Genomic DNA, 27,145 nt, shown 5'->3' on the forward strand with positions numbered 1-27,145 from the left:
AAAGAGACAAGTTATTTGCACCCAAATAATTTTTGGAGGTATTTTCGTTTACAAATCTACTTATGTACATCCTATACATATATAATTTTTAAAAACAACAAACCCTGAGAGATAAAAGAACAAGAACAAAATATTTTTCCCAAATTTGAAACTCAAGAGTCTACAGATGTCTTTTGTTTTCTATAATCTATAAATTATTTGTAATAACAAAATATCTAAATATAACTTTAATCACCTAGAAACAATTTCAAATAAAAGAGATTAATTACAAAAAAAAAACAATTAAAAATCATTTAATATCTCTTATACTGCACAAACATAAATTACTCACCAAAATTATACGTGTACACGTTCAAATAATGAAAGAAAAAAAATATCAAATATTTACACCTGAATAAATTTCTTCTTTGTGCACAAAAGCATTAAAGTCAGGCAAACAAACAGAAAAAAAAAACCACGGGTTCACAAAATAATAATTATTGTGCAAAAAATAAAACAAATAATAATCAGAAAAAAATAATAATAAAAAAATATCAAAAAACAATAACGAAATAAACCGATAACTATTGAACACAACCCTTTTTAAAGGCGGAGCCTAATTGAATATGAAATTCCTGTAATTGAAAATATAGACGAATGTATTGAATTGCAATTATAGATAAAATTATAACAACAACAAAAGCAAAAAAAATAAACAAAGCAAGCAGAAAATAAAATAAAACGGAAAAGAGTACAACAAATATATTTTTTTGTTTTTTTTTTTGTTTCTTGTTTCCTCTTTCTCCTTTATCTCTCATTCTAACACTTGTCTTTTTTATACAGTACAGTTTATTGTTAATTTGTTTGTTTGTTCCCAGCTACAGAGTACATTAAAATTTATTTATTTATTTTTTTTCTCTTTCCTTTTATCTTTCTCTTACTTACGATATTCGCTCGTTCTCGTATAAAAAATATTTCGCATATTACTCATTCAAGCAATTTTTAGTTACTCTGTTGTATTTTGTGTACTGTGTGTGTGTGCGTTTGTATTTTGCTCTAAAATATTGAATGAGGCGTTCAAACTATTTTTCATCTGGCTGACTGATTTGTACCGTTTTAAGTTTTTTGCTCGTGTTGTTGTTGTTTTTTTTTTTTTAGATTATTGGCTTTTTGTGCAATTTTCTGTTCGTGTTTTTTCCGCTTCATTATTATGGTTTGTTGTTTGTGTTGTTTGGTGTGTGTTTTCAATAAAGCCAATAATTCATCAGAAATTCAGATTAGTGATTTTTTTTTTGCTGGTTTTTCTTTAGGTTGTTTGTAGCTATGAAAAAATTTGTATGTAAGTATATGTAGAATATTATATAGATTCAGGGAAATTATTATATGAATGATCATTGATTTGGATTGGATATAAATTGAAGTTTTCCTTTGTTCTCTTTTCAATTGTTGTTTATTTGCGAACACAATATTGATGATTATTGATTTGTTGATGTATAAATGTTTGGGCATGTATTATAGATCATTCAGATAAAATTATTGAGTAAGCTAGTGTATTTAGAATATAGGATTAGTAGTAAGTGTACATAGTAAGTGTAGTTCAATGTGTAATAGGTGAATACTATGTGTATGTGTACATTATGTGCGTCCGTTTGTTTGAAATCAGTACAAAACAATAAAAAAAATTTTATTATGCTTTGTATGTTATTATTTTTTTTTTTTTCGAATATAAAAAATTATTTACGTGATTAGTAATACGGGAAACAATATAATATTCTATATATTGAATTTACTATTTATAAAATATAATTATAAATTTTGTATGAACGTGTACCAAATTATATACAATACATAGCCACGCAGGTACGATATAATATTTGTACTATGTGCATATACAGTGTAGTGTGTGTATATTGTTAAAGTATATATGTATGTACTTAATAAATTTTTATTTTGTTTAAAATTATTATTTTGAATTTAATGGTTAATTAAACACTGTATGTATAGAACAAATTTTGATTTTGTTTTATAATTTTTATTATAAAATTTAAATTTGAAAAATTAAAAACATTTGAATTATAGAATAAGTAATTAATTAATTATAGATTATGAGATTCATGTGGGTATAAGATGAAAAGAAATGCAAAGTGTGTGTATATGCCCATATGTATGAATGTGTGTAATCAAAATAAAACTTACAAATTAATTTGTTTATTATTAATTAACTATTTTTGAAATGACAATTTCTACAATATTAAGAGAATATTATTGGCATCAATATTGGAATGAATCTATAATTAAATCACGTTATAGGTAATATGTACATATACACTCCAAAGAAAAGTTATTGACTAAATCTATGTTTTATACAATATTGAATCTGTATTGAATATAATTCTTTGGTTGTAGATTTGTATTGAAGACCGAATATACCCGATACAATTTTGCATTTAAGCTATGTAAAATATAATTAAGACATTATTATATTAAAAACTTCCTACTTATACAAAGTAATATTAAATTCGAAAAGGGGCTTATACTTATAATTAATTGTTATCAAAATAATTATAATTAGTCAGTCAAATGCTTATCTCCAATTTACTAATTCTATATGTATGGTCAGAGTAAATTTATAATATTCTTAATAGCATATGTAGATCTAGTACATATTAAAATTCTAAGAATAAAAATATCATAATTACAAATGTGTAATTAATGATAAAATATTTTATTTGAACAAAATTTAATCTTATTTTTGTTTTAGCTAATAATAACTATATACGATATTAGATTTTATTGAGAATTATAACAGGTGATAAATATATTTTCTTGTTTTTGAATTACGTAGACAGTTCAAAATATTCTCGTACAAGTAAAGAACATAGAAACTAAAAAAAATATTGTTCATTTAAATTTGAATAATTAAATGAAAATCAATTTGGAAATATTTGTTATTTAATTAATTTTAGTAAATCTTAATACTTTTGTGAAATTTTTGTATATAAATTTGATTTTTATTGTATTTTACATAACTTTAATAATTTTACATATATTTTAATAAAATTATTATTAATTTATTTTACAGAAAGCAATCCTAGCTGAAAAAGAAATTTCAACATTAAAAGAACAATTAACAACAACACCAAATACAGAATCTTCAACAATATCAGATGATACAAATGAATTAAATAAAACATCATTATTATCATCGGATTTAAATAATACGCTTAAATCATTATCATCATTGACATCAACATCACCACCAAATTCATTACAAATTAATAATTCTCATACAAATCAAACAATGTTAACATTACCACCAAATTCAGCATCAATTTTAAGTACATTACCATTATTAAATGGTTGTACAACAAATCCATTAAATGGTGCAATAAATTCAACAACAACAACAACAATACCAACATTATTAAATTATAATTTAAATGGAAATTATATTGCAACAGCACCATCACCATCACCACCATTATCAGAAAATGAGAGCATTACAAGTATTAATAATAATCATAATAATGATAAGAATAATAGTGATAATATTTCAATTGATAAAACAATTGAAAATGATAATAAAATAATAGAAAATAAATTAAATAATCATAATGGAATAGAAATAATTAAAGAAAAAGGACAACAATATCAATTAGAATTGGATAAAAAAATTAATGAAAAAGAGGCGGTGAAAAAAATTTCAACACCTTCTTCATCACCGTCTCAAATTCCACCTCTTTTTTCTTCAGAAACTCCTATTTCTTCAAAAATATTAAATAAAAATGATAATGATAATAATGATAATGATGATGATGATGATCTTATTATGATAAAAGATGATGAAATAGAAAAAGATAGTAATCATATTTCAAAGATATGCAATAATAGACTTATTAGTGATAATCAAATAGAAAATAAAAATTGTAAAAATTTAAATTTAGATGAAAATTTAAATAATACTAAAAAATCTGTTAATGTTGAAATAGTTGAAATGAATGATATTAAACAGAAACCTAATGATGATCATAATATTAAAGAGATTATAAATGAAGAATCACTTAATAATTCATTAACACCATTACAAAATGATAAAATATGTAATGAAAAAAATAATAATTGCGAAAAAAAATTAAGTGCAACTAAGGCAATTGAAGAGGAAGAACATAATAACAATAAGAAGAAGAAAGATGAAGATGAAATATGTAAAAAATCTATAGAAAATAAAAATGAAGAAAATATCATTTGTGATCTTAGAAATAATAAACTAAAAGAAGAATTAGCTTTTAAAGACAAAGAGGTAAGTTTTGAATAAAATACTTGTAATAATATAAAAATGTTATAAAAATTATATTGCAATTACTTATAATATAAATTATTGAATAAATATTTTATTTCATTTGCTTCATAAAATAATCTAAAATTTAGATATAAAATTGATAATTTCCATTGCTAGTACAAGATGTAGTTGTTTATAATTTATTAATTATTGATTCTTATAAGAATAAAAATTTCTTCATACAACTCCAAAACAATTGGATCACGTTATAATAGAACGATTTAAGGCAGAAAAATTTTTTTTCCTCGAACTTCATATGTTCTTGTGATTGTGTGTTTCAAATAGAAGATTGCATATGTGACATCTCATGTAATCTTGGAGATTATAGTATACTTAAATGAATGTGAAGAACAATTTGCCGGCAATTTCTTCATATCTCTGTTATAGCTCAGTTGGTAGAACGTCCGCCTAAAAAGCAATAGTTCACACGTTCAAGTCCAAATTTTTTAATAAATTTTTCTGCCTTAACATTTACTTTTAATTCGGGGTCATTCATTTGTTTTGCATTTGAATGAAGAAATTTCTATTAGTTATTCTTTTAAAATTTCTATTAAATTCCTAATTCTAGCCAAGATTTATTCATTTCGTTAGTAATGTTGATAGAAGTTGGTATCAACAGTTAATAATGTTGAATGAAGTGAAAAATTGTTAAGTGATTAAATATTATTGAATTTGTAAAATCATCACATTAAACATTTGAGTCCGTATGTGGAAACTAAATCATATTTCTTAGTTTTAAAAAAGCATGTGTTCCTATACATAATTGGACAGGAGTTATTAAAAATTAAATTGAACAAAATCAAAATTTTCCAAAAAGTGAAATTTGAATGACAATTCCTGAATTCCCGGTATATACTATGGTATATGTTCGAATTTTTTTGAAAACTATAATCAGGATTTTTTTAGAGGTTTCCTATAATGTTATACGCGCTTCAGGTATATTCTGTTCTAAGTTCATTTTTTTACAAATCAATTTTAAAACACATGAAATTCCATGATATTAAAAATTAAAAAATCTATGATTTATAGAATAATTTCCTAATTTCATAAAATAAAATAATATACGTTCAATATAGCAACTAAATAATAAGTACCAAGATAACCTGATTTTTATTTAAATTTCAATATTAAATTTTTTCAGTTCCTATCTTTTTACGGGGCAGTGAAATTCCGAACAGAACAAAAAAAAAATTCATTTATTATTTATTAAAATTAAAATCGTGTTTACTTATTTTTTTTTTAAATTTTCTATTTAAAAATAGAAAAAAATATTTATTATCTATCAATTTTATGTGTTATATAAGTTTGTAAAGTCAATTTTAAGTAATACCCAATAAATCTATTTCTAAATTTATATTTTCACATTTTTTTTTTGAAATGTTTTGTGTTTCATGTGATATTTTTTTATATGAAATCAGAAACAAAAATATTGGTTTGAATTTTTTTTTTTCGGTATTTGTTTTTTTATTATTGAAGAGATAATCGAATTTAATAATCAAAAATTTAAAATAAATTTTTAATATTCAAATTTAACGCATACATTTTTAAGTATAATAAAAAAAAAAAAAATTTTTTTTTTGTTCGGAAATTTATAATTTGAATAATATTGATAGATTTTATTATTATATATGAAATATGAGACAACAGTGGGATTATTCTAAAAAAAAAATGAACAATATATAAAATAAAAGCAGACGTCCTCAACATTTTTCATAACGCATACGCATATGAAATTGAAAAAGGTTCATGGTTACCAAATACACCCTAAATTTAAATATTAAATTTCAAGAAAATTGGTTGATTATTTCCCTTTACATGGGCAAAAATATAAAATCAACCTGCAAACAGATTTTGTTCTCGAGGCTTGACATGTCCCAAAATTTGATCAATCTGTGACATAGCCGAAATAAAGTCACATATAAAATTTTATTAAGAAAAATTATTGAGATACCCGTATACATCGAAACAAATACACCGACAGACCGAAATCTTCCTAAAAATAATTTCTTTAAGGATCCCTGCAATGGAGGAAAGCTTTCTCAACGAAAACTCGACGACATATCGAAAACAGTTAAGGCAATCGATTTGAATTTTAACGCAATATAGTTTAATTGCTTAGAGTAGATAAACGCCGAACGATTTTATAATCAAGCAGTAATTACAAAACTATAAAAATTGCATGTCTGCCTGAGCCTAAAAATACTGTCTGTTTAATTACATAATAAATAAGTATATAAATATTAGCTTGTATTACAGTTTATAAAACACTGAACTTCATTATTTTTCATACACGTATAATTTAGATTGGCATTAATCTATGTATTTTTTTTTTCCTATTGAACTTTTACTGTATTTTAATTGATAGTCAAATTTTAAATTTAGCATAGAAGCAGAATAGAGGAATACAAAAAGAAAAAATACAAATTGATTATGTTAATTAAATTCAAAATATTTCGAAAAAAAAATAAATAATATTTTTTTTTTAAAGTGTAATAAATAATAAATGTAGCAACATTAACATGAAAAAATATACAATGTATTTGTATTTCTAATAAAAAAAAATATATTTATAAATTAATAAATTAATTAAAATAAAAATCAAATTTAGAAAATAAAAAAAATTATAAAGTTCGAACTGATTGATAAATAAAGATTATATATTTTTTTTAAAGCACGTTTCATAATAATGATTTTTAAATATTGTGTACGATTTGACTTATATAGTTGTGCATGTGTTTAAGAATATTATGATAATAATTTGACCTTAAGTAAATTGAAATTTTCGATTTAATTTGAAAAAAAAACTTTTAGAATTTATTGTAATATTTTTAAATTATTAATTTTGATAATATGAATATTAATAATTTAAAATAAAATCATGTGATTATATTATAGGTATATAATGCATTAAAGGGCACATTAAAAGAATATATAGGTCAAACTTGTAGAACCAAACACATTGATTCATACTATCTTACTACATTCAAATACGAAGTTCTTTTTACGAAAATTGAATTACATTGTAGATTACTGAAGAGTGATATGGGCAATGGAACCCGTCTCCATAGACCACTGTAGCCAGCCATGGCATATAGTAGTCCTCCCACATCCCGCTTATATACCAGTTGCCAGCAAATTCCCCTCGGAGAGTTGGGTGTTAATCGTATTACATAGTAAGACCCCTAATTAAGCCGTTTGTTGTCACTTACACACAAAAATTCTTTTAAAATATTAATAAGGTGTTTTGTAAAATGTTCTGTAAAATAATTGAACCATTTGCTCTTATAGCGATTCTTGCGGTATTCTTCTTATATCTTTTATTTGTAACAGATCCCTGTACGCATCATATTATTGCTTTCTTCTGCACATATACATTTAATTATGTATTTGCACGAATTACATTTATATATATTTACGTTGATAACGGTTATTAAAACTGGATCATCATTTTTATTATAATTTGTGTAATTTAAATTATACAAAATATCATTATAAATTTGTTCAGTAATTAATTAATAATTTTCTACTTAATAAAATAAAAGTGATTATGACAAAAGGAATGAAATAAATTTTTATCAATTTTATAACAAAGAGAAATTGCACAATTAATTTTATTCATAAAAATTAACCATTATAAAAATTAGTAATCATTATTTGTTTGTTTTTGAATAATTTCATTTAAAAAATATTTTATTATTGCAGATAAAAATATTATCAGATGAAATTCTACGTTTAAAAATTCTTTATGAACAACAAATTTTACATAATCAACGTCTTCAAGATGAATTAGAAGAAAAATTAAATGTTATTTTAAGATTAGAATTACGATTAAAAGATAATACATTAGAAATTAATAAAAATAATAATAGTAATGAGAAAAATCAATCAATACAACAAATATCGTTACCAGAAGATGATGATGATGATGATGATGATGAAATCATTATTAAAGAAGAAAAATTAAATAGAACTTCTACAACAGAAAATGATGATAATTTGAAAACATCTAATTCAAAATTAGATAATAATTTGATAGAAAGACAACAACCTTATGATACTGAATTTAATAATAGCTCCGTCCGGAATCAACGTGAAAAATATGATACTACATATAATTCAGAAGGTAAGTTTAAAAGTATTTTCATTTTCAAATTTAAATACATCATTAAATTTCATTACATTAATCTTGCAACTTTTTTAAAAATTTGTATTAAAAATTATACAAAAAAAATTAACACTATTTTACTTAACTATTATATAATTAAAGCATCACATTATGATTCACAATCAAATCCTAGTACACCAAATCATTTCTATTATAATGATGGAAGACGTTCAACTGATCCAATCATTTTATCGCCATTTTCAGGTAAAATGGATATAACTGAAAATGCAGCAAATAGTTTGCAACAAATGGCTGCTGCCGGTTCATTTAGTGGAGGACATATTTCAAATCCATTTCAAGCTAGTTTACAATTTGCATTTTCAACACAAAGTCAAGATCGTCCCTCATTTTCAAGATTTTCTGATGATTTACCATCATCTAATAATAATATAAATTCATCATCTGGTCGATATAATACTGATTTATTAATACCAAAAAGTGATCCAATGGAAGCAAAATTACAAGAAATGCTTCGTTATGGTTTAGATAAATTTGCTAATCATAATTTGGATACACTGTATATTTCAAGAAGAGTAAGAGAATTACTTTCTGTCCATAATATTGGTCAGAGAATATTTGCAAAATATATTCTTGGTTTATCACAAGGCACAGTATCAGAATTATTATCGAAACCAAAACCGTGGGATAAATTAACAGAAAAAGGTCGAGATAGCTATCGAAAAATGCATGCATGGGCATGTGATGATGCCGCAATTTTACTCTTAAAATCATTGATTCCAAAAAAAGGTAAATTTAAAGTTCATTGTTTTATTGTGGTAACAAATATTGCAGTTAAAAAACGGAAAAGCATTCATTTAATGCCATTATTATTTTTCTTTCGTCTTTTTTTTAATATTTAGATTCAAATATGTCTCAGTTCGGTTATTCAGATGAACGTTCGTCCGATGATCGGATTCCAACGCAAGTTTTGACAGATTCTTTGTCTCCATTGTTATCAAAATCAAATATACATGTTTCAACTTCCTTGGGCGGTCAATCATTTTCTAGTAATCAAAAATTAAATACAGCCAAAGATGAAGATTCTCGCTCTAATGATGATTTAAGATCACCAAGTAATACAAAAAGATGTACTACTCCTTCATCAATCAAGGAATCAAAAACTTCAAGCAATCCTGCTATTCAAGAACAATCTTCTAGAGTAGATTATCAAGAAGATCTTGCCAAAATTATGTCTAGAAACCAAAGAGAAATGGCTCCGGCATTTCCAAGCTTTCTGTTTCCTCAATTATATGCTGGTACTCCAAATGGAAGCCTTCCGCCTGATATGGCTAATTTTGAAATAGCTTTAGAAACATATCATCGAGAATTAGCAAAATTACAAAGTAGAAATGGAACAAGCTTTCCAAATTTTACAGAATTACTTGCACTTCAACAACATCAAGCTGCTCTAGCTCTAAGCAGTTCAGTTCAAGATTTGTCGATTAATAAAGAACAAGCAGAGATTCCGAATGCAGATGATGAAACAAACCCTAGAAAAGATTTTGATGAATCCAAGGAATATGATAAAAAAACAGATTTAAATAGTTCAGATAACACTACAAAAATTAAAGAAGAAGATATGGTTAATACTCTCTCTTCCGGAAATGTACTGGCTTCCAGGGATTCAAGTCCAATAACGAATAACATATTAACACCATCTTCTGAAGAGTTTACAACATCCGTTAATCCTTTACAAAAAATGGCTTCTATTACTAACTCACTCATAACACAACCTCCTCTGCCGCCACTTCATACACAACCACCAAGACCTTTGAAAGCTGTACTTCCACCAATAACGCAGCAACAATTTGATCTCTACAATAATTTAAATACGGAAGATATTGTCCGCAATGTCAAAGAAGCTCTGTCACAGTATTCTATTAGTCAAAGATTGTTTGGAGAAAACGTTCTTGGTTTATCTCAAGGTTCAGTATCAGATTTATTAGCTCGACCAAAACCATGGCATATGCTCACACAGAAAGGCCGAGAACCTTTTATTCGCATGAAAATGTTTTTAGAAGACGACAGTGCCGTTCATAAATTAGTTGCTAGTCAGTATAAAATAGCACCGGAAAAATTGATGCGCACTGGAAATTATACAGGAACACCACAGATACCTACAAGTCTTGCTAGCAAAATAGAAGATATTCAAAATACTTCCATGCAAAAAATTATCAGTGATTTAAAATTTAAACAAGAATCTCAACAACAACATTTAATGCAACAAATGCGAGCAGTGAACGCGTTAGCAAATTTACCTCAACATCAAGCAGTGACTGCAGCTGGGATGTTATTAAATCAACCCAATTTAATGCCACATTATGCTACATCCCCAATAATACCACCAGTTGCTCCGAATTCAAATAACAATGCGGATGTTAATTCTGCACCTAATAAATCTCCGTTGCCAATTGTTCCAATCCCTTCTCCGCAGCCTGCAAATGTAATGAGGAGTGGTCAAAATCAGCATATGTCTCCTACCGTTTATGAGATGGCTGCATTAACACAGGATTTAGATACCCAAATAATCACAACAAAGGTTAAAGAAGTTTTGTTAGCGAATAATATTGGACAAAAAATATTTGGAGAAGCTGTTCTTGGATTATCACAAGGTTCTGTTTCTGAGTTGTTATCGAAACCAAAGCCTTGGCATATGCTTAGTATTAAAGGTCGTGAACCGTTTATTAGAATGCAATTATGGTTATCAGATATGAATAATATAGAAAGATTACAAACATTAAAAAATGAGCAAAGAGAGGCAAGTAAAAGACGAAGATCGATAGGACCCGCTGGTAGTCATGATAATTCTGATACAAGCAGTAATGATACTAATGATTTTTATACAACAAGCCCTGGCCCTGGATCTGTGGGGTCCAATGGCGTTCCGCCAAATAAAAAGCAACGTGTATTGTTTTCGGAGGAGCAAAAAGAAGCTTTGCGGCTGGCTTTCACTCTAGATCCCTATCCTAATGTAACTACAATAGAATTTTTAGCAAGTGAATTGGGCTTAGCAACTAGAACAATCACAAACTGGTTTCATAATCATAGAATGCGTTTGAAACAACAAATGCCACATGGTCAACCTGCGGAACCAATTCCTACTCGTGAAAATCAAACAGGTCCACCTTTAGATCCAGTACAATTTAAAATACTATTAAATCAACGACTTATGGAAATGCAAAAAGATAGAATGGGTTTAGCTGGAGTTCCTTTAATGTACCCACCATATTTTGGTGGTAATTCTAATTTAGCTGCTTTGATTGCCGGCCGTAGTCTATTTCCAACCAATGGAGCTAATTTACAAGTTTTAAATTCAGCTTTAAAAGGTCAATTTAATGGTATCGATTTATCTTTAAATAACAGTAACGAGAATAATAGCATACAACAAGAAAGTGATCAAGATTTTAAAGATGAAGATCATAGAAAAAATGATGAAATTGATATAGAAGATTCCACATCATTAAGCAAATTAGAAAATAATGAAAATGATTTAGTGAATAAAAATGATGAAGAACATTCTTTAAGCGGATTAATTAATTCAAATATAAGACCATCACGTAGAAAAGCTGCAGCACCACAATGGGTTAATCCAGATTGGCAACCGAAATCTCTATTTAAGTCAACTAATATTTCAGAATTGAGTGATCGTATACAAAATGAGGCAACAGATTTTAGTAAAAGATCTGAAAATAATGATTTTGATAAACATTTATCAAATATTAATGATGAATTAAATCCAAATAACTCAACAATACCAATAGTACCCGATATAAATATTAAAACAGAAAAATTAGATCCAAAAGAAAATGATTTCGATGATGATGAAGATAATAATAATAATGAAAGAATTGGATCTATTTCAAATGTTCCAACAGAAAATTTATTAAAGAATTAAAATATTTTCAAAAATATTAGAAAAAAAAATTAACTTAAAAACACAATATTATGGTGTGCAATCATTTTTATTTTAAACTTTATATATGTAAGCATTAATTATACTATAAAAATGAATAATAATGAAAATACAATAAGAGTTAGTAGATTTCTTTTTCGTTTTTTTTTTTAAATTAAAATCTAAGAAAAAATATAATTTAATTTAAGTAGAATATAATGTTTACATGAAATTTAGAATATAAATAAGTATTTTAAATTAGAAATAAGAACAAACCCAACATATGAGTGTGCATTTAATATTTTATTGTAATTACATTATAAAATTACATTAATTTATAGAATTTCAATTTGAATTTTCTTTAAGAATAATACATAAATGTAAATATATAATTTAATAATTAATTTAAGCATAATATGAAGTACTATTATATGAAAAAATATTTAAAAATTAAATAAATGTATATATTATATTAATAATAAAAATAAAATAAATGAATAAATAATAAATTATTAAAAAAATGTCTTCTGAGTATAACATTAAATTTATAACAATCGCTAAATTAGTTTGTATTTTCAAAAAAAAAAAATAAATTAATGCAAGATTATAATATGGATTAAAAAATTTTGTGTACAATGTAAAATTATGTTATTCAATTTATTTTTTAAGCAGAAATGTGTAAACTTTTGATGTTCTTAAAAATGGAATTTTGAAAAACAATAATTAAAATTAAATTGATTGCTATATTCTACATTATTTGTAATAATAATTTCTTTGTTGTTCAAAGATCAATTACCCCAAATAATTGGGATTAATAAAATTAATAAAGCGAAAACTTAAAACTAAATCAAATTTTTCAAATGTGACACAAGAAATGTTATGGAATTTTTAATATCGTAACTCTTCAACTCTTACTTCTTAACCAAATTTAAAAATCATCCATTTTTTTAGAACAAATGCATTATAAATTTCTAAATTGTGTTTAAAGAAAATGATAATATTTCATTAATTTCTTTTGGTTTTAAAAACATTTTTTTTCTTCGATTTGCACGAATTTAAAAAAACAAATCAGATGTTAAATGCGTGCGCCTAAGATCTCGAAAAAATATATAGGTCGAATAATTTTATTTAAATGTTCAAGAATGTCCAATTTTTTTGGGTATTTTTTATTTGTTGTTTTTTTTTTTTTATATATATAAATGTGAAAAATAAAGTAAAATTTTAAATTAGAATTAAAAATACAGTTTTGTTATATTGGAAAAAATTTTTTTTTATTATTATTTTTTATTATATAAAAGAAAATACAAAATTTTTAAATCATTTTTAAGAAATTGAAAAAATAAAATGAGAAAAAAAAATAGATATAATATTAATAAATAATATTAGAATTATTGTACTTACGAAATAAATTATTTAAAATTAAATTTTAATAATTACATTTAATAAAGAAAATAAATTTTATTTCATACCATTATAAATATATAATTTAAGTGATAAATTGAAAAAAAAAAGAAAACAAAAAAATAAAAAAAAAATATGGAATAAAATAAAAATTTGAAACATAAATTTGGTGATTAATTTTTTGAGTTCTAACGAAATTCAATGTGTCCTTTTAATGTTCTACGGTAAAGAGTTCCATTAATGACTCCCTTAATAAAATGACAAAATATCTCCGATTTTCAATTGGAAACTATAAATTTTTAAAATGTTTTGAAAGTACGAGCAAAAAATTCAATTGTGTAGGTCTTGTATTTCAAGATCTTTGTTATACAATCGCACTTCCATTTTGTTAGAATTTAGTATTTTAAAACTATTTTTCTAATTTTCATGAAGCTATTATATAAAAAAATTTTTATAATGGACAATAAGATACAATAATCTTAATAATTACAGTCTTCTACTAAAAACACAGAGTTTGATTGAAAAACTTTTTTATCAAATGAAAATCGATTCTAAACACTTGTTTGTTTATTTGTGTTAATAATATAGATTTTATTTCAGCCATTTTTGTATAATAATTAAAAAAAAAATCCATATTTTATAAAATATGTAGAGTGCATTTAAACACATGAAATCTCATTTAATTTCATTTTATATATGATTAGCTTTACGATATAGTCTATTTTGGACGAAGTACTAAAAAGAAACGAACCAAAAACTGTAAAAGTAACTTTGAAAAAATAAATTTATAAACTTTCTGAATTTCGTTCATCCGACGGCAATTTTTCGTTTTAATAATTATTTTTTAAAAATTACGATATATGTACGATATACGAAATTTAAGGCACAATTTTTATTTAAATGAAGTGATGAGAAAATAATTTAATTATAAAATAATTTAACTAAACACCTATAAATATTTTAACATTTATAAATGGTGTTAATACAAATTTATTGTGTTACCTTTACAAAATGAGATGAAAAAAATAAAAACAAAATTTGTTCCCTTATTTTCGTCTTCTTTTTTTTCCTTAATTTAATTATTACTGAGTACATTACTCTGTTTTTCAATTGTTCTTTTAAGAGTCACTTACTCTCTTTTTTTTTCTTTTTTTCTTCTCTTTGTTTTTTTTTTGTATTTTTCTTTTTGTGAAAATTAGTAAATTAGTTTCGAAAATAGTTTTCTTTTTTCTTTGTTTTTCCTTTAAATACCCATTGGGTAAAATGTACAACATGAATTGGCTACAAAGGCTAATCAAATTCTGTTCAGTGTACTTTTTTGAAGACAACAAAAAAAAAAACAAAAAGTTGAAAAATAAAAAATAATTCAAAAATTTTATTTTTTAGTTACTAAAAAGAAGCAATAACAAAAAAAAAAAGAAGTAAGTAAAATATTTTTGAATAACGAAATTTGGTTGTTTCTTTTTTTTTGATTTTTAACTTGAATATTCACAATAGATTATTACATGACCCGTGATTCCTGATTGTATGAAAACATTTTAGTATATACGTTCCGAATTTAAGAATTTTAAAAATTAAGGGTTTATAAAGGGCACATTTATTTTGTGAAATTAAGCAAAAATTTAATTCAATTAAATATTATAGTCTTACAACAGTCTTATTAAATACAATTCTAGAAATAATCAGCTTAGTTAATTATAGTTATTAAAATTCTAATTTTATTTACCTAGCGCCATCGATTATCACATCAAAAATTGCTTTATGTATTTTATCAGAACAAATTTGGAAGGCCATAATAAGAGGAGGGCAGTTATAATGTAATATTTAGGGAAACAGCCGTACAATTTGTAGAATGCATAAAATACATCAGTTAAACCCATTTTAAATTAAACATAGAAAAATTCTCAAACTCACAAGTCACCAATATGCTAGTTTTCTTTGAAAATAACCAGTTTTCGACAAAATTTTTTGATTCTAAATTAAAAATTCTAAAATCTAATGTCTATAAGATCAATTTTGAAAATTCTATTGGAAATTCGATTTTCTAAAAAAAAAAACAATGGTAAACGCGAATAGGCCGTGTTCTGAATGAATACATTTAATATTTCACTAGAAATATGCTAAAAACAATGACAACAAAAAAAAATTTACAATATATGATTCGTATATGTATAAAAAAATAAAAAATATAATTAAAATACAAATTACAACGAAAAGGATATGAAAAGATTTAAAATAAACTACAAATACAATATAGAAAAGAACAACAAATTTAAAAAAAAAAATTTAGAAAATTTCTAAAACATTTACAAAGCCCTCATCTGTTATGTTTTCGTGTTCTAGAAAACAAAAATTTCTGAACAGTGTCATATGTGTGTGTATGTATGTTTTAATTATCAATATATATATATATATTATGAAGATAAAAAGGATGTTGCAAATATATACATACATACATATGTATAAGCTCTTTAGAACTCAGTTATTCGTAATAATTACTATTAAAAAAAAAAAAATAAAAAAATCAAAAATATTTTTGTCTTTTTCTAGGTAAACAAAGATTTGACATAAGCTGAACATTAAATAAAATCCAAAAATTTTTTTTTTGCTATTTATTCTTCCCTTTTTTTTTGTGTTGCCTTTAACTGTTATAACCATTCATTGCTTAGATGATGAACGTTTATTTCATCACGCGGGCAAGTTCAAAGATATACCCTTTTTTTTTGTGCTTACTTGCTTCTGATTTAACTGTAATTATTATTCAACTATAATAAATGCATAATATTTACACACACTCAAACATAATTTGTAAAATAATTATTATAAATAAGATTATATGTATGTATGTATATAATAAAACTATATATGGGATAAAAACATGAAAAAGATGAAAGAAAAAAGAAAATTTATCTAAAAATTTTTAGTATTTTCGAATATTCTCTAAGGCAATGTCCTTTTTGTTTTTCTTTGTGTATGTTTTTATTTTTATTTTTATTATAAATGAACAAAACTATACTACTTCTGACATCATACATTAATTTAGGTATTTGCACATACAATATACATATTTATATATTAATGTATGCATGTATGTATATGCAAAAATTGACAAAAATATAAAAAAAATTAATAAAATGCCATTAAAAATAATTTTCGGAATTTATTTTATAAATTAATTTTCAAAAAAAAAAGCATTTAGTAGCATTTTGAAAAAAAAAAAAAAAAACAAAAAAATGGCGCTATGCGGGGTTAAAACGAATTATATTTAGTTTTTTTTTTTTTCAAATAAATTGAATGATTTTTGTAGTGTTATTTTTGTATTCTAATTCTATCATTGCACAGTTTATTTCTTTGGGGGTGTTTACGTAGCATGAGCATTTGAAAAAAATGCATTCAAATTTCCTGCAACTCGAATCATTTCTAAATATTGGTATAATAGTTCTGTAATAGAAACAAGTGAAGTGGGAAATATTATTTTAAGAAAACTTATGAAATGAGGGTTAACTCTGCCTTTCATATAATTCCCTACAGGCGAAATAAATGATTTTGCTTCCTATATATGGAAATGGCTTCAACATAAATGAGATATAACATTCGAACTCTTGTTCTGGAAACGTAAATTTTTTATGAACATATTTACTAAACTGACTAAAATTAGTTTTTGTATTAGAAATATTTCAAGAACTAAGCATATTTTTGATTCTTTGACCTTGCACTTAACCTATTTGTGCCACGCCGATCTCGGAAACCAATACACGTACTTCACTGAAATCTATACCACAGAAAGACGGCCATTCGAGATTAGTATTGGTGTAAGAGAACGTATTTTAAAAAAATTTCCTACTTAACATATCTTTGCAGTTCACCATCGATATATAGTATAACTAAATGGTATTCATTAATATTCAAAATTCATAAAAATTTTGAAATAGTTTTATAGTGCATTTTCTCGAAAATGCTCCTAAAAATGGCATAATATAAATATGTAAATTTTAATATTTTATTACTAACATTGTATATAGAATTATGAACTTATTCCTCCCTTTTAAAAAATATCATTTTATCATTGATCTTATATATAACACAAGAAATTCAATATATACAAATTCAAAATTCATTAACATTTTAACGTTATATTTCTTACACGAATTATGAATATAGTATATCAATTATTTTTCTATATGGTCGAATAACTATAATAATTACTAAAATCAACTTTTATCTTTTTATTAATAATCTACATTTTTTTGTTTTTTTTTTGAGAAAAATATCATTAATTTTTATTTCTTATTAATTCAACATTAAATATTCTTGTTCTTATAAGTGTTATACACAATCTATATACAATATACTGGTATTATAGCAAAAACTGATGAATAATTTACAGGACACTAATAGTAAAATATATAAATACATATATATTGGTCAATATACCAATATAATTTCATCAAATATTATACGATATAAAGGAATTTATATTAAGTCAAAATTTATGCAGGTTTATTAAGAAATATTTATTATCGATCAAAAGTAAAAAAATTTTTATTCAGAAAAAATTAAAGAAATAGAAATTATAGAGGGGTTCCGAATTAAACTCAATTACAATTATTTAAATATTATTCATTAAAATGTAAAAATATATTATGAAGGATTATGGAGGATGATAACGACAAATTCCACCTGCTCTTCAAGACTCTATATTTTACGCAAGTTGCATTTATTAGAGTCGTGGGTAATTAAAAACGGAGAAAAAATTTCATACTTTTGTCTTTTAATTTTAGAATTTTTTTCTTTTTAATATTTTAATAAGGGTTTTGTTAATATTCCAAATACTAGGTATATTGTAATAGCAATATCCTTGTAAGGATCATTTTTCTTTTGTAGATATTTATTTTTAATTATATTACTCATGACTTGATCTTCATTATGATGGTTTTCGATTTCTATTATCAATATTTTTATATCTGAATTGTTTTTTTTTATTATTAATGATGTTCGAATATTTTCATTATTAATGCCTATACATTAAAAATTATTTTCAAGTTCATCAACAATTTTAATAAATAATTAATATAAGAATTATTCATAATTTAAAAGCAATTCAAGACAAAGGTGTTTCTGCTTGTTCATTCGGTCTTCTAATATGGAAAAGGAAAAATTTTTTATACTTTATGGTCAAAAGGTGTAAATGTAATTTTTAAAATTTTTCATGTTTTATTTGTTTGTATTCAAATTAGTAATGAAATTTAGAAAATTTTTAATGGATAAGTAAAAAATTAAATATTCCATAAATAAAACAATTTTTTTGAAGAAAGCAATTGACCTAAATTAAATTATGTAAATAAAAAAAAAATTATTTTAAAATTGTAAAGAAAATTTTTAATTTTTATTTTTTTCAGTGACTCTCTACAATAGGATGTAATTTTCTTTGTGTGTGTCCAGCAATGGCATAATCTTTCCAATATTGGCATGATATCGTGTGGCATGATATAGTGTGACAATGATAAGTGTGACAATGGCATAGTGTTTCACAAAAAGTAAATAATAATTGAGTGACATTGTGTGTCTAATAAAAAATAAATACAATTAGATGGTAGAGAGAGCCACTCAAATTCAAAATTTAACACGGCTTCTTTATTATATTGAAATATTTAACCTTATTTATGTTAATCACAATATTAATATTAAGATTCCCATCAATACTTTACATATTAAATAACAGAAAGTGATTAAGGTGGCTGATGACCTAAATAGGAGGTAATTGGAATTTTTTATTCTCAATTGTTTGAAATATTCTTGTTCTTATAGTTGTACAGAATATCAACATCATACTAGAATTAGAGTTATCATTTTTCTTAAAATATAATTTAAATAAATTCAACTATGATTCCGAGAAAAAAAAAAATATTTTCAAATACCAAAACTTCATATTGAAAATTAAGATGACACATACACAAACACAACTTGTTTCCCTTGCAGTAATATTTTTCTAATTATAAAATTTCGATTTTCTAGTTTTCGTATAAGCGAATCATGTACACTGTGCTTAAAAAAATATTCTGAAAATGAAAATTATAATACCAACATTGTTTTTTAATAAAAATTACAAGACAATGAGAAAGAAATAACGTAAAAATAAAAATTTATTTATGATTGTCAGTTTTTCAATTTTCATTTTGAATATTTGCTGATCGTCGCTGCTATAATCATTTTTTTTTTTATTATTACACCTGGACAAATTTTATTTTATTTTCGAATTTCTCATTTTCTTATAAAAATTTAATTTGCATTTTAACCTCAATTGAAAAAAAAAATAATAACTATTTTAAAAAATTTTTTCCTTATTATCTTTTCTTATGTAGTTATTTTTGGTTGTTGTTGTTTTTTTTCTTAAATTATAAATCCAAAAAATTTATTGAAAAGAGAAAATAAAATGAATAGAAAATTATGTGAAATTTTACTTTAATTTTTTTTTTTTTTTGTAAATAAATTTTAAATTAAAATGAGAAAATTTTGAAAATATTTTTTTGGTAATATGGTCAAAAAAATTTTCAATAAAATTTACAATTCTGTTGGTATTAAGATTTTTAGAATTAATTTGAAGAATATACATTATATGGGAATTAAGTGACAGGAAAATTATGAATTAAGAAACTTATAATTGACGATTAATGAGATTGTAAAAAATTGTATTGTGTTCCCATAAATATTAATAATTTAGTAAATATTTCATACGAGTAGTATAATGGCTATGATTTTGCAGAAACAACAATTTTGTGTCGTATATTTGTATACGTATTTTGTTGTCGTATAGTCGTAGACGAATTGTCGTATATGTATTTTGTGTCGTATATGTACTGTCGTATACGTATTTTGTTGTCGTATAGTCGTAGACGAATTGTCGTATATGTATTTTGTGTCGTATATGTACTGTCGTATACGTATTTTGTGTCGTATAGTCGTATACGTATTGTCGTTTACGTATTTTGTGTCGTATATATATTGTCGTATACGTATTTTGTGTCGTATAGTCGTATTAGTAACATCAACTAAACATATATTTTAATTTAACATCATTTCGTAACCCTTTTTTTCCCAGTATACCAATTCTGAAACATATTTTACGGTGTTCAATTTGGGCTACTTTATATGCATCAGATTTGCAATCAATTCAGCTGATATCAAGTAATCATTTTTGAAGCACTAAACGTTAATGTTATAGCTTTGAAAATCTGATCTTTGGCGCTTGTACGAAAAATGCACTCAATCGGCAACGTGCGTAATTAAGTTAAAATTATATAGAAAATCAAGAGTTTTTCAATATTTATTTCAGCAACTTTTGATATTTTCTTTCCTTCTTTGTGTACAACTTAATAATTGTCCACTTCCCTCTTCTCTCATCTCTTCATATTTTCTATAATGCTCAATATAAAATTTCCATTGAAAATATGTCAGTATTTGGTACATGTAGTAAATTTTGATTCATTGAAAGAATTATTGTTTAAAAAATCTACATTATTTATCGTTCAATTTAGGTTAAAAAAGCAAAACGTAAAAAAAAAATAAAAATTAGATGAATAGAAAACAATAAGAAAAAAAAAAATGATTGCGAAAACAATAATTTCTTCAATTCATTCATTCGGCATTTTAATTTTATTGTAAATTTTGAAATTGTTTCCATTTTGATTTTTTTTTTCCTATATATTTTTCAAATGTGAAACGAATTGTCTTACTCTCAACAACCTGACTTTGATCTATAATCAAAATGGTTAAACAATAGTTACGATAATAAAGTTAAAAACAATGAAAAAAGTGAATATTTTTCTCATATTAAGAAAAACGTAAATAATAAGTTTAGAAAATATAAAATTTGAAAATTAATAAAGTTGTGTCAGACTAATGGTTTGTAAAACAGCAATTTTCCTTTCAACAAGTGAAAATAATGCTTTTAAAAACATTTATGTATAATATTACATTCATATACCAAAATATTTCAAACACTGCATACATTTAGGATGAGAAAAAAAAAAAATAAATTGAAAGAGGCTTTAAAAGAATGCCCGAATTTAAGGGTTAATTGCGAGTTAAGAAAAATAAATATATTGTTGGATGGCACGGAATTTACTGTTAGTTTTCTATATTTATAGAAATTTGGAAAAGTTTGTATTTTCAGAAGTATTAAAAAATTCAATTTTTACAAATTTCGAGAAGTGATAGCTTGAGAGTGGGTGATGGTAGTAAAAAGTTTTCTTCCAACTAAATCAACTAATATATAAAAAAAGTTCTTAAAATTTTTAGGCCGCTACAGCTTGTAGTTCAGGAGAAAAACAGTATCATAAATTTGAAAAAAAACCAAAACAGATTTTAGATAACGGTAAATTTTGGCGGCCATTTTGTTTTTTAAAATTCAAGCCGCGGTAGAAGAAGAAACCCACTACTTTTCTGCGTTTGCAAAATTTCAAAAATATTTATGGTTTCGTTACAATAATTAGTCAAAAAATGGCATTTCTAAGCGCTATTATATGTTAGGGGAGGGGAGGTAGGTAAAAATTTTTTTTTATACAGAAATACATAAGCTTCTAATAAAAATCAATTTATATTTCAGCTTTCTATTTGCACAGATGTGGAAATTTTGCAAACATCTCTACGAATGGACTGACTGACGGACGGACAGAGTGAAACTATTAGCACTTTTTTTTCAAAAAATTTTTTTGTAAAAGTGCTAAGAACTAGAAAAAACATAGAAGAATAAATAAAAATAAATGTAACTTAAGAGTTTAAAATTGGCATTTAACAGTGATTGTTTGGTCATATTTTTTTTTTTTTTAATAATACACTGTTTTTTTTTTCGAAAAAACAAGAAATAATACAGTTAGACGGTTAATACAATTTTTTATATATAAAGAAAAAAAGAATTACAATGAATAAAGATATGATTTAAGTGTTACTTAAATTTTGATCAAAAATAAAAATGGAAAAAAAAAATTCAACTATAAAGCTTGTAATTAAAGTTTATTTCATGGAAAAGTGATGGAAGGTACGAATAACGAAAATATTATGTGAAAATTGAAAAATATAATTATAATAGAGTAAATGTCACATGTTTACATACATACATATTATATGTGTTCAAATATTATGCATGTATGCATTACTTTTCGTGAAGTTTTCAAAAAAAATTCCCGTAAATTAAGTTTTTTGGCATAGATTTTCTATATTATACCTGCATACCTACAGCACACCTATACACTGTATGGACTCTTGATTAAAACTCATATTATGTAAATTTTTCAATACAAAATGTTTACTAAGTAAATCATTAGGAAATTTAATTGTTAAAATTTTATAAAAGTGTGTAGATCAGCTGTCTTATACAACATTTTAAAATATATGGGAATTTCATATAATTTTTCTATTGAGTAGCTATGCATTGGTATAAAAATAAATTTGAATTTACAGAAAAAACATTTAATTAAAAAAAAAAGTTGTACTTTACCTATGGTACAAAGCACAACCCATTATCTACTGGGGTAAACCATCAGGTAATGTAAAGCTCCACAATATAAAAATAATAAAACGTTGTAAGGGCACAAATAAAGGGGCTAAAAATATGCTTTGAAATTAGCAAAAAAAAAAAATTGAGAAGAAAAATTATCGAGAAGAACAAACTGAGGCAAAAAAAAATCTGGTGTGCATTTAATCAGCATTGTAAAATTGTTGCATAAGATTATGAAAATTTTTTTCGAACAATAATAAAGTGAGGTAGTAAGCAGCCTATGATTTAATTAGGTGAAAAAAATGTAAATATAAATTTTGGTTGAAATTCATTTTCTGCGTAATTTATTTTCCTTATGTAAAGTTCCCCACACCATACCGTTAACAATCAGAAGCCAGAAAAATAAAATTTCAAAAAATTCCGTCAATTAGTTTCTTATATAAGGTAAACAATGCAAAACCGGTCCCAAATTAAAATTCTATTTGAAAGCTCATAGATATTTCCGAAAAAATTATTTATTCATTCTTTAAATGTTGCATAATGTTATGGCCTAAAATGTTAACTGGGTTCGCAGTTGAAGCCAGATAATTTATTTGAAATGTTAAGTGGATTTTTCATTACTAGGCGGAGATTGTATATTTTCGAGATTACGGAGATTGTATAATTTTAAGAAAATCTGTTTAATATTCTCTTAATAACGATCAAAAATGTAAATTCGGGTCATATAGTAAACGTCCAGTATCTTAGAACCTGACAATGTTCTAAAAGTTTATGAAAGCGTACCCACCGCCAAAATATACTCAGATATAAATTTTCATGAAAATTATTGAACAGCTCATTTGTGTTGATACTTGTTGAATATTTTCAATATCGTTTCTTGTTTTTTTCTATTTTTTTTTTTTAGTTTGTACCATAAAATACATTTGTTTTTTTATTATACATGAATACTGTTACTGTATACTTCTAAGCTCCATCAGTTTATAGAGATGTAATGTAATTTTTTCATTTAACATTATAAATATGCAATCATATAAAGTAACAAACACACATTCATGAAAATTATTGAACAGCTCATTTGTGTTGATACGATTGAACAAATATTATTAAAAAAATAAGTCGCCTGAAAGTATGCAATTTTTTACTTAACAGAAACATTTGGTTTCGATTTGTTTTTTCTTTTAATTTTATGAATTTCTTCGATTTAATTTTAAATCTATCATAATATTTTGAGCTTTTAATTTTTTTTAAATTTCAAATCAGAATTAAAATTTTTCAAAATTTTCAAATTCCATAAAATTACATTTGAATTAATTACCTGAGAACTTTGATTTCATAATTTTCGAACAACACATGCTTAAATTAATTAATTTTTTTTCCACTTAATTTATCATTTATTAATATTTAAATTAATTTATTCATGTATTATTTTTATTATATTGTTCAGATGGGAAAAATATTGTTTAATTTTTTTTTTATGAAAAACATTGAAAATTGCGAAAAATCGCGGCGAATCTGTTTTAAAGTGTCTCTTATTATTATATTTTGTTTAAAATTTAGCATAGTATTCTTTATTAAATAAAACCTTAATAAATAAAATTATGTTGAATATTAATAGCAAAATATCTACATATGTGTATAAAATGTGTGTATAAAAGAATCAAAAAACTTAAATTTATTTTTCATAAATTTTCACATATAAATTTTATTATTTAAAATCATTTTTGTTTTAATTTTTTGCATTTTTTTTTTCTCTGTGTAATTCAATGCAAAATATTTATATTAGATTTATATTAACTACTAATGTAAATATGTGTAGTTATTCATGTAATTATCTATGATAAAAGTTGCAAATTACTACACAGAATAACAGAATAACAGTAAATTGTAGTACTTGTTTTTTTTTTGTTTTTTTAGAATAACAATAATATTGTACTCGTAATACCAATAACATAAAATATTATATGATGTTATAAAATAGATACAATGTACTATAATATATGTATGTATTGCATTTACTTAATTATAATGTTGGAATGTGTGTAGAATGATATTGCGACATTTTTTCTTACATTATTTTTCTAAAATCTATTATTTGAACAATTTTATTATTTTAATTTTAATGCATTAATGCAAGTTTATTATGTATCGTAAATTAGAATAATAATTTATAAATAGCACGTTTTATAATCTTATTGTCTTATAAGACTATAAAATGGTCCGTCTATCTCAAGTTTGTTGACACAGATATATTATGAGCAGTGCCGGTTCTATATCATGCATGCAATGTAGGCATTTGCAATGGACGCTGCAAAACAGAGGCTCCATTTAAAGTTTAGGAAAAAAAATGATTGTATTAAATTATAAAATTTTTTGCAATTTTTTCATAACGTGTTTTGCCAAAGGGGCGCACTTTTTGAAAACCGCGTAGGGCGCCAAACAAATCTGATTTGTTTTGCGCCGTACGCGGGTCGAGTCTGATTATGAGTGCAAGTCACCACATTTTAATACTGTATTGCCGTTTTTCTAATAAACCAAGTTACATAATATATAAAAAACAAGAAATCGCCTACATTTATGCAATTTTGGATTAAGTATTTCAACATTGTACTTTATCCCGCATGTGCCGCTCAAAACTCTCCTCGAATCAAATTTTATGAAGTTTAACATTTATATTCATAAATAGGTCCAAAATGAGGTTTTTTCATTTCATAAAACAATTTAAACAATGCTGATTATAAATTTATAATATTTTTTTAAGCAGAATATCACGCAGTATTATGAACTGTTCGAAAAATTTATAAATAACAATAATGTTGTATTATTGATATTTCGTACGGTATTTACGGTATTCCCCTTTTTTATATACATTATTTCAAGCTTGTATTGATGATTTTATGAAAAAATGAGCAGATTTTCAAAAAAACAATAATTTTAATTTGGCATATTTAATTCAAAAAATTAGCATGTGTTTCCCTATATAAAAACGTAAAATTATCTGCTGGAATAATTGTGCGTATAACAGTTCTTGTGAATTGTGAGTACAGATTATTTGTTGCGTAGTTGGGAGCGTTATATATTTAGTATATATATATAAACTGAAATTTAACGCTGTGATTATTGAAAATTTACCAATCCGAGGTTATAAAATTTTCGACTTTAGATATTTAAGCGTTGTGCGCTATAGGTACGGCTTACATAATTATTAATTGTAGTTATATAAAGAACAAAAAAAATTAAATCTGTTATACGTAATTAGTATAACGAATAAATAAATTCACATAATTCTACATTCATATTATAATTATCTATAAATGAACAATAAAATATTATCTAAAAATGTTATACAGCATTTTAATTTATAATATGGTACACAATGGTCCTAAATATAAAAATATTAAATTACTTAGTTTTTTGCCTCATATATGTTGAAATTTGGTATTGTTTTTTAATATTTTCAATATCGTTTCTTGTTTTTTTATATTTTTTTTTTTAGTTTGTACCATTAAATACATTTGTTTTTTATTATACATGAATACTGTTACTATATACTTCTATGCTCCATCAGTTTATAGAGATGTAATGTAATTTTTTCATTTAACATTATAAATATGCAATCATATAAAGTAACAAACACACATTCATTAAAATATTATTACTTAATTTTTTAAGTTTATAAAATTAAAATTTTGTTTAATATTTAAAATTTTTTTTCATTTTAAATATTGTTGGTGTTTACCACGACCTTTTGTTTTAATATAATTTTTTTTTTCAGTACCTATTGTATACTTGCAATATGTGATGTATGTGTTATAATAATGTTATAAGAGCTTTGATATAATTCTCAAAATAATGTCTAATAATATTAAGAAGAAG

At 24.1% G+C, this 27,145-nt stretch overlaps 1 protein-coding gene across 2 annotated transcripts in view; it reads left to right on the plus strand.

Annotated features, from left to right (window-relative positions):
- Nucleotides 1-12,510, plus strand: part of LOC129618403 (homeobox protein cut-like) — a 28,846-nt gene extending 16,336 nt beyond the window's left edge. Inside the window, exons 2-5 of one of the 2 annotated variants that reach the window (XM_055533143.1) lie at nucleotides 3,062-4,279; nucleotides 8,021-8,441; nucleotides 8,586-9,230; nucleotides 9,344-12,510. In XM_055533143.1, coding sequence (XP_055389118.1) covers nucleotides 3,062-4,279; nucleotides 8,021-8,441; nucleotides 8,586-9,230; nucleotides 9,344-12,378 — 5,319 coding nt within the window. In that variant the 3' untranslated portion in view covers nucleotides 12,379-12,510. The remainder of the gene's footprint in view (nucleotides 1-3,061; nucleotides 4,280-8,020; nucleotides 8,442-8,585; nucleotides 9,231-9,343) is intronic. The other variant, XM_055533144.1, reaches the window with a different exon arrangement.
- The last annotated feature ends 14,635 nt before the right edge of the window (nucleotides 12,511-27,145 follow it).

The sequence above is a fragment of the Condylostylus longicornis genome, unplaced genomic scaffold, assembly GCF_029603195.1.
Source record: "Condylostylus longicornis isolate FDR11 unplaced genomic scaffold, ASM2960319v2 ptg000006l, whole genome shotgun sequence".
NCBI classification, from domain to species: Eukaryota; Metazoa; Arthropoda; class Insecta; order Diptera; family Dolichopodidae; genus Condylostylus; species Condylostylus longicornis.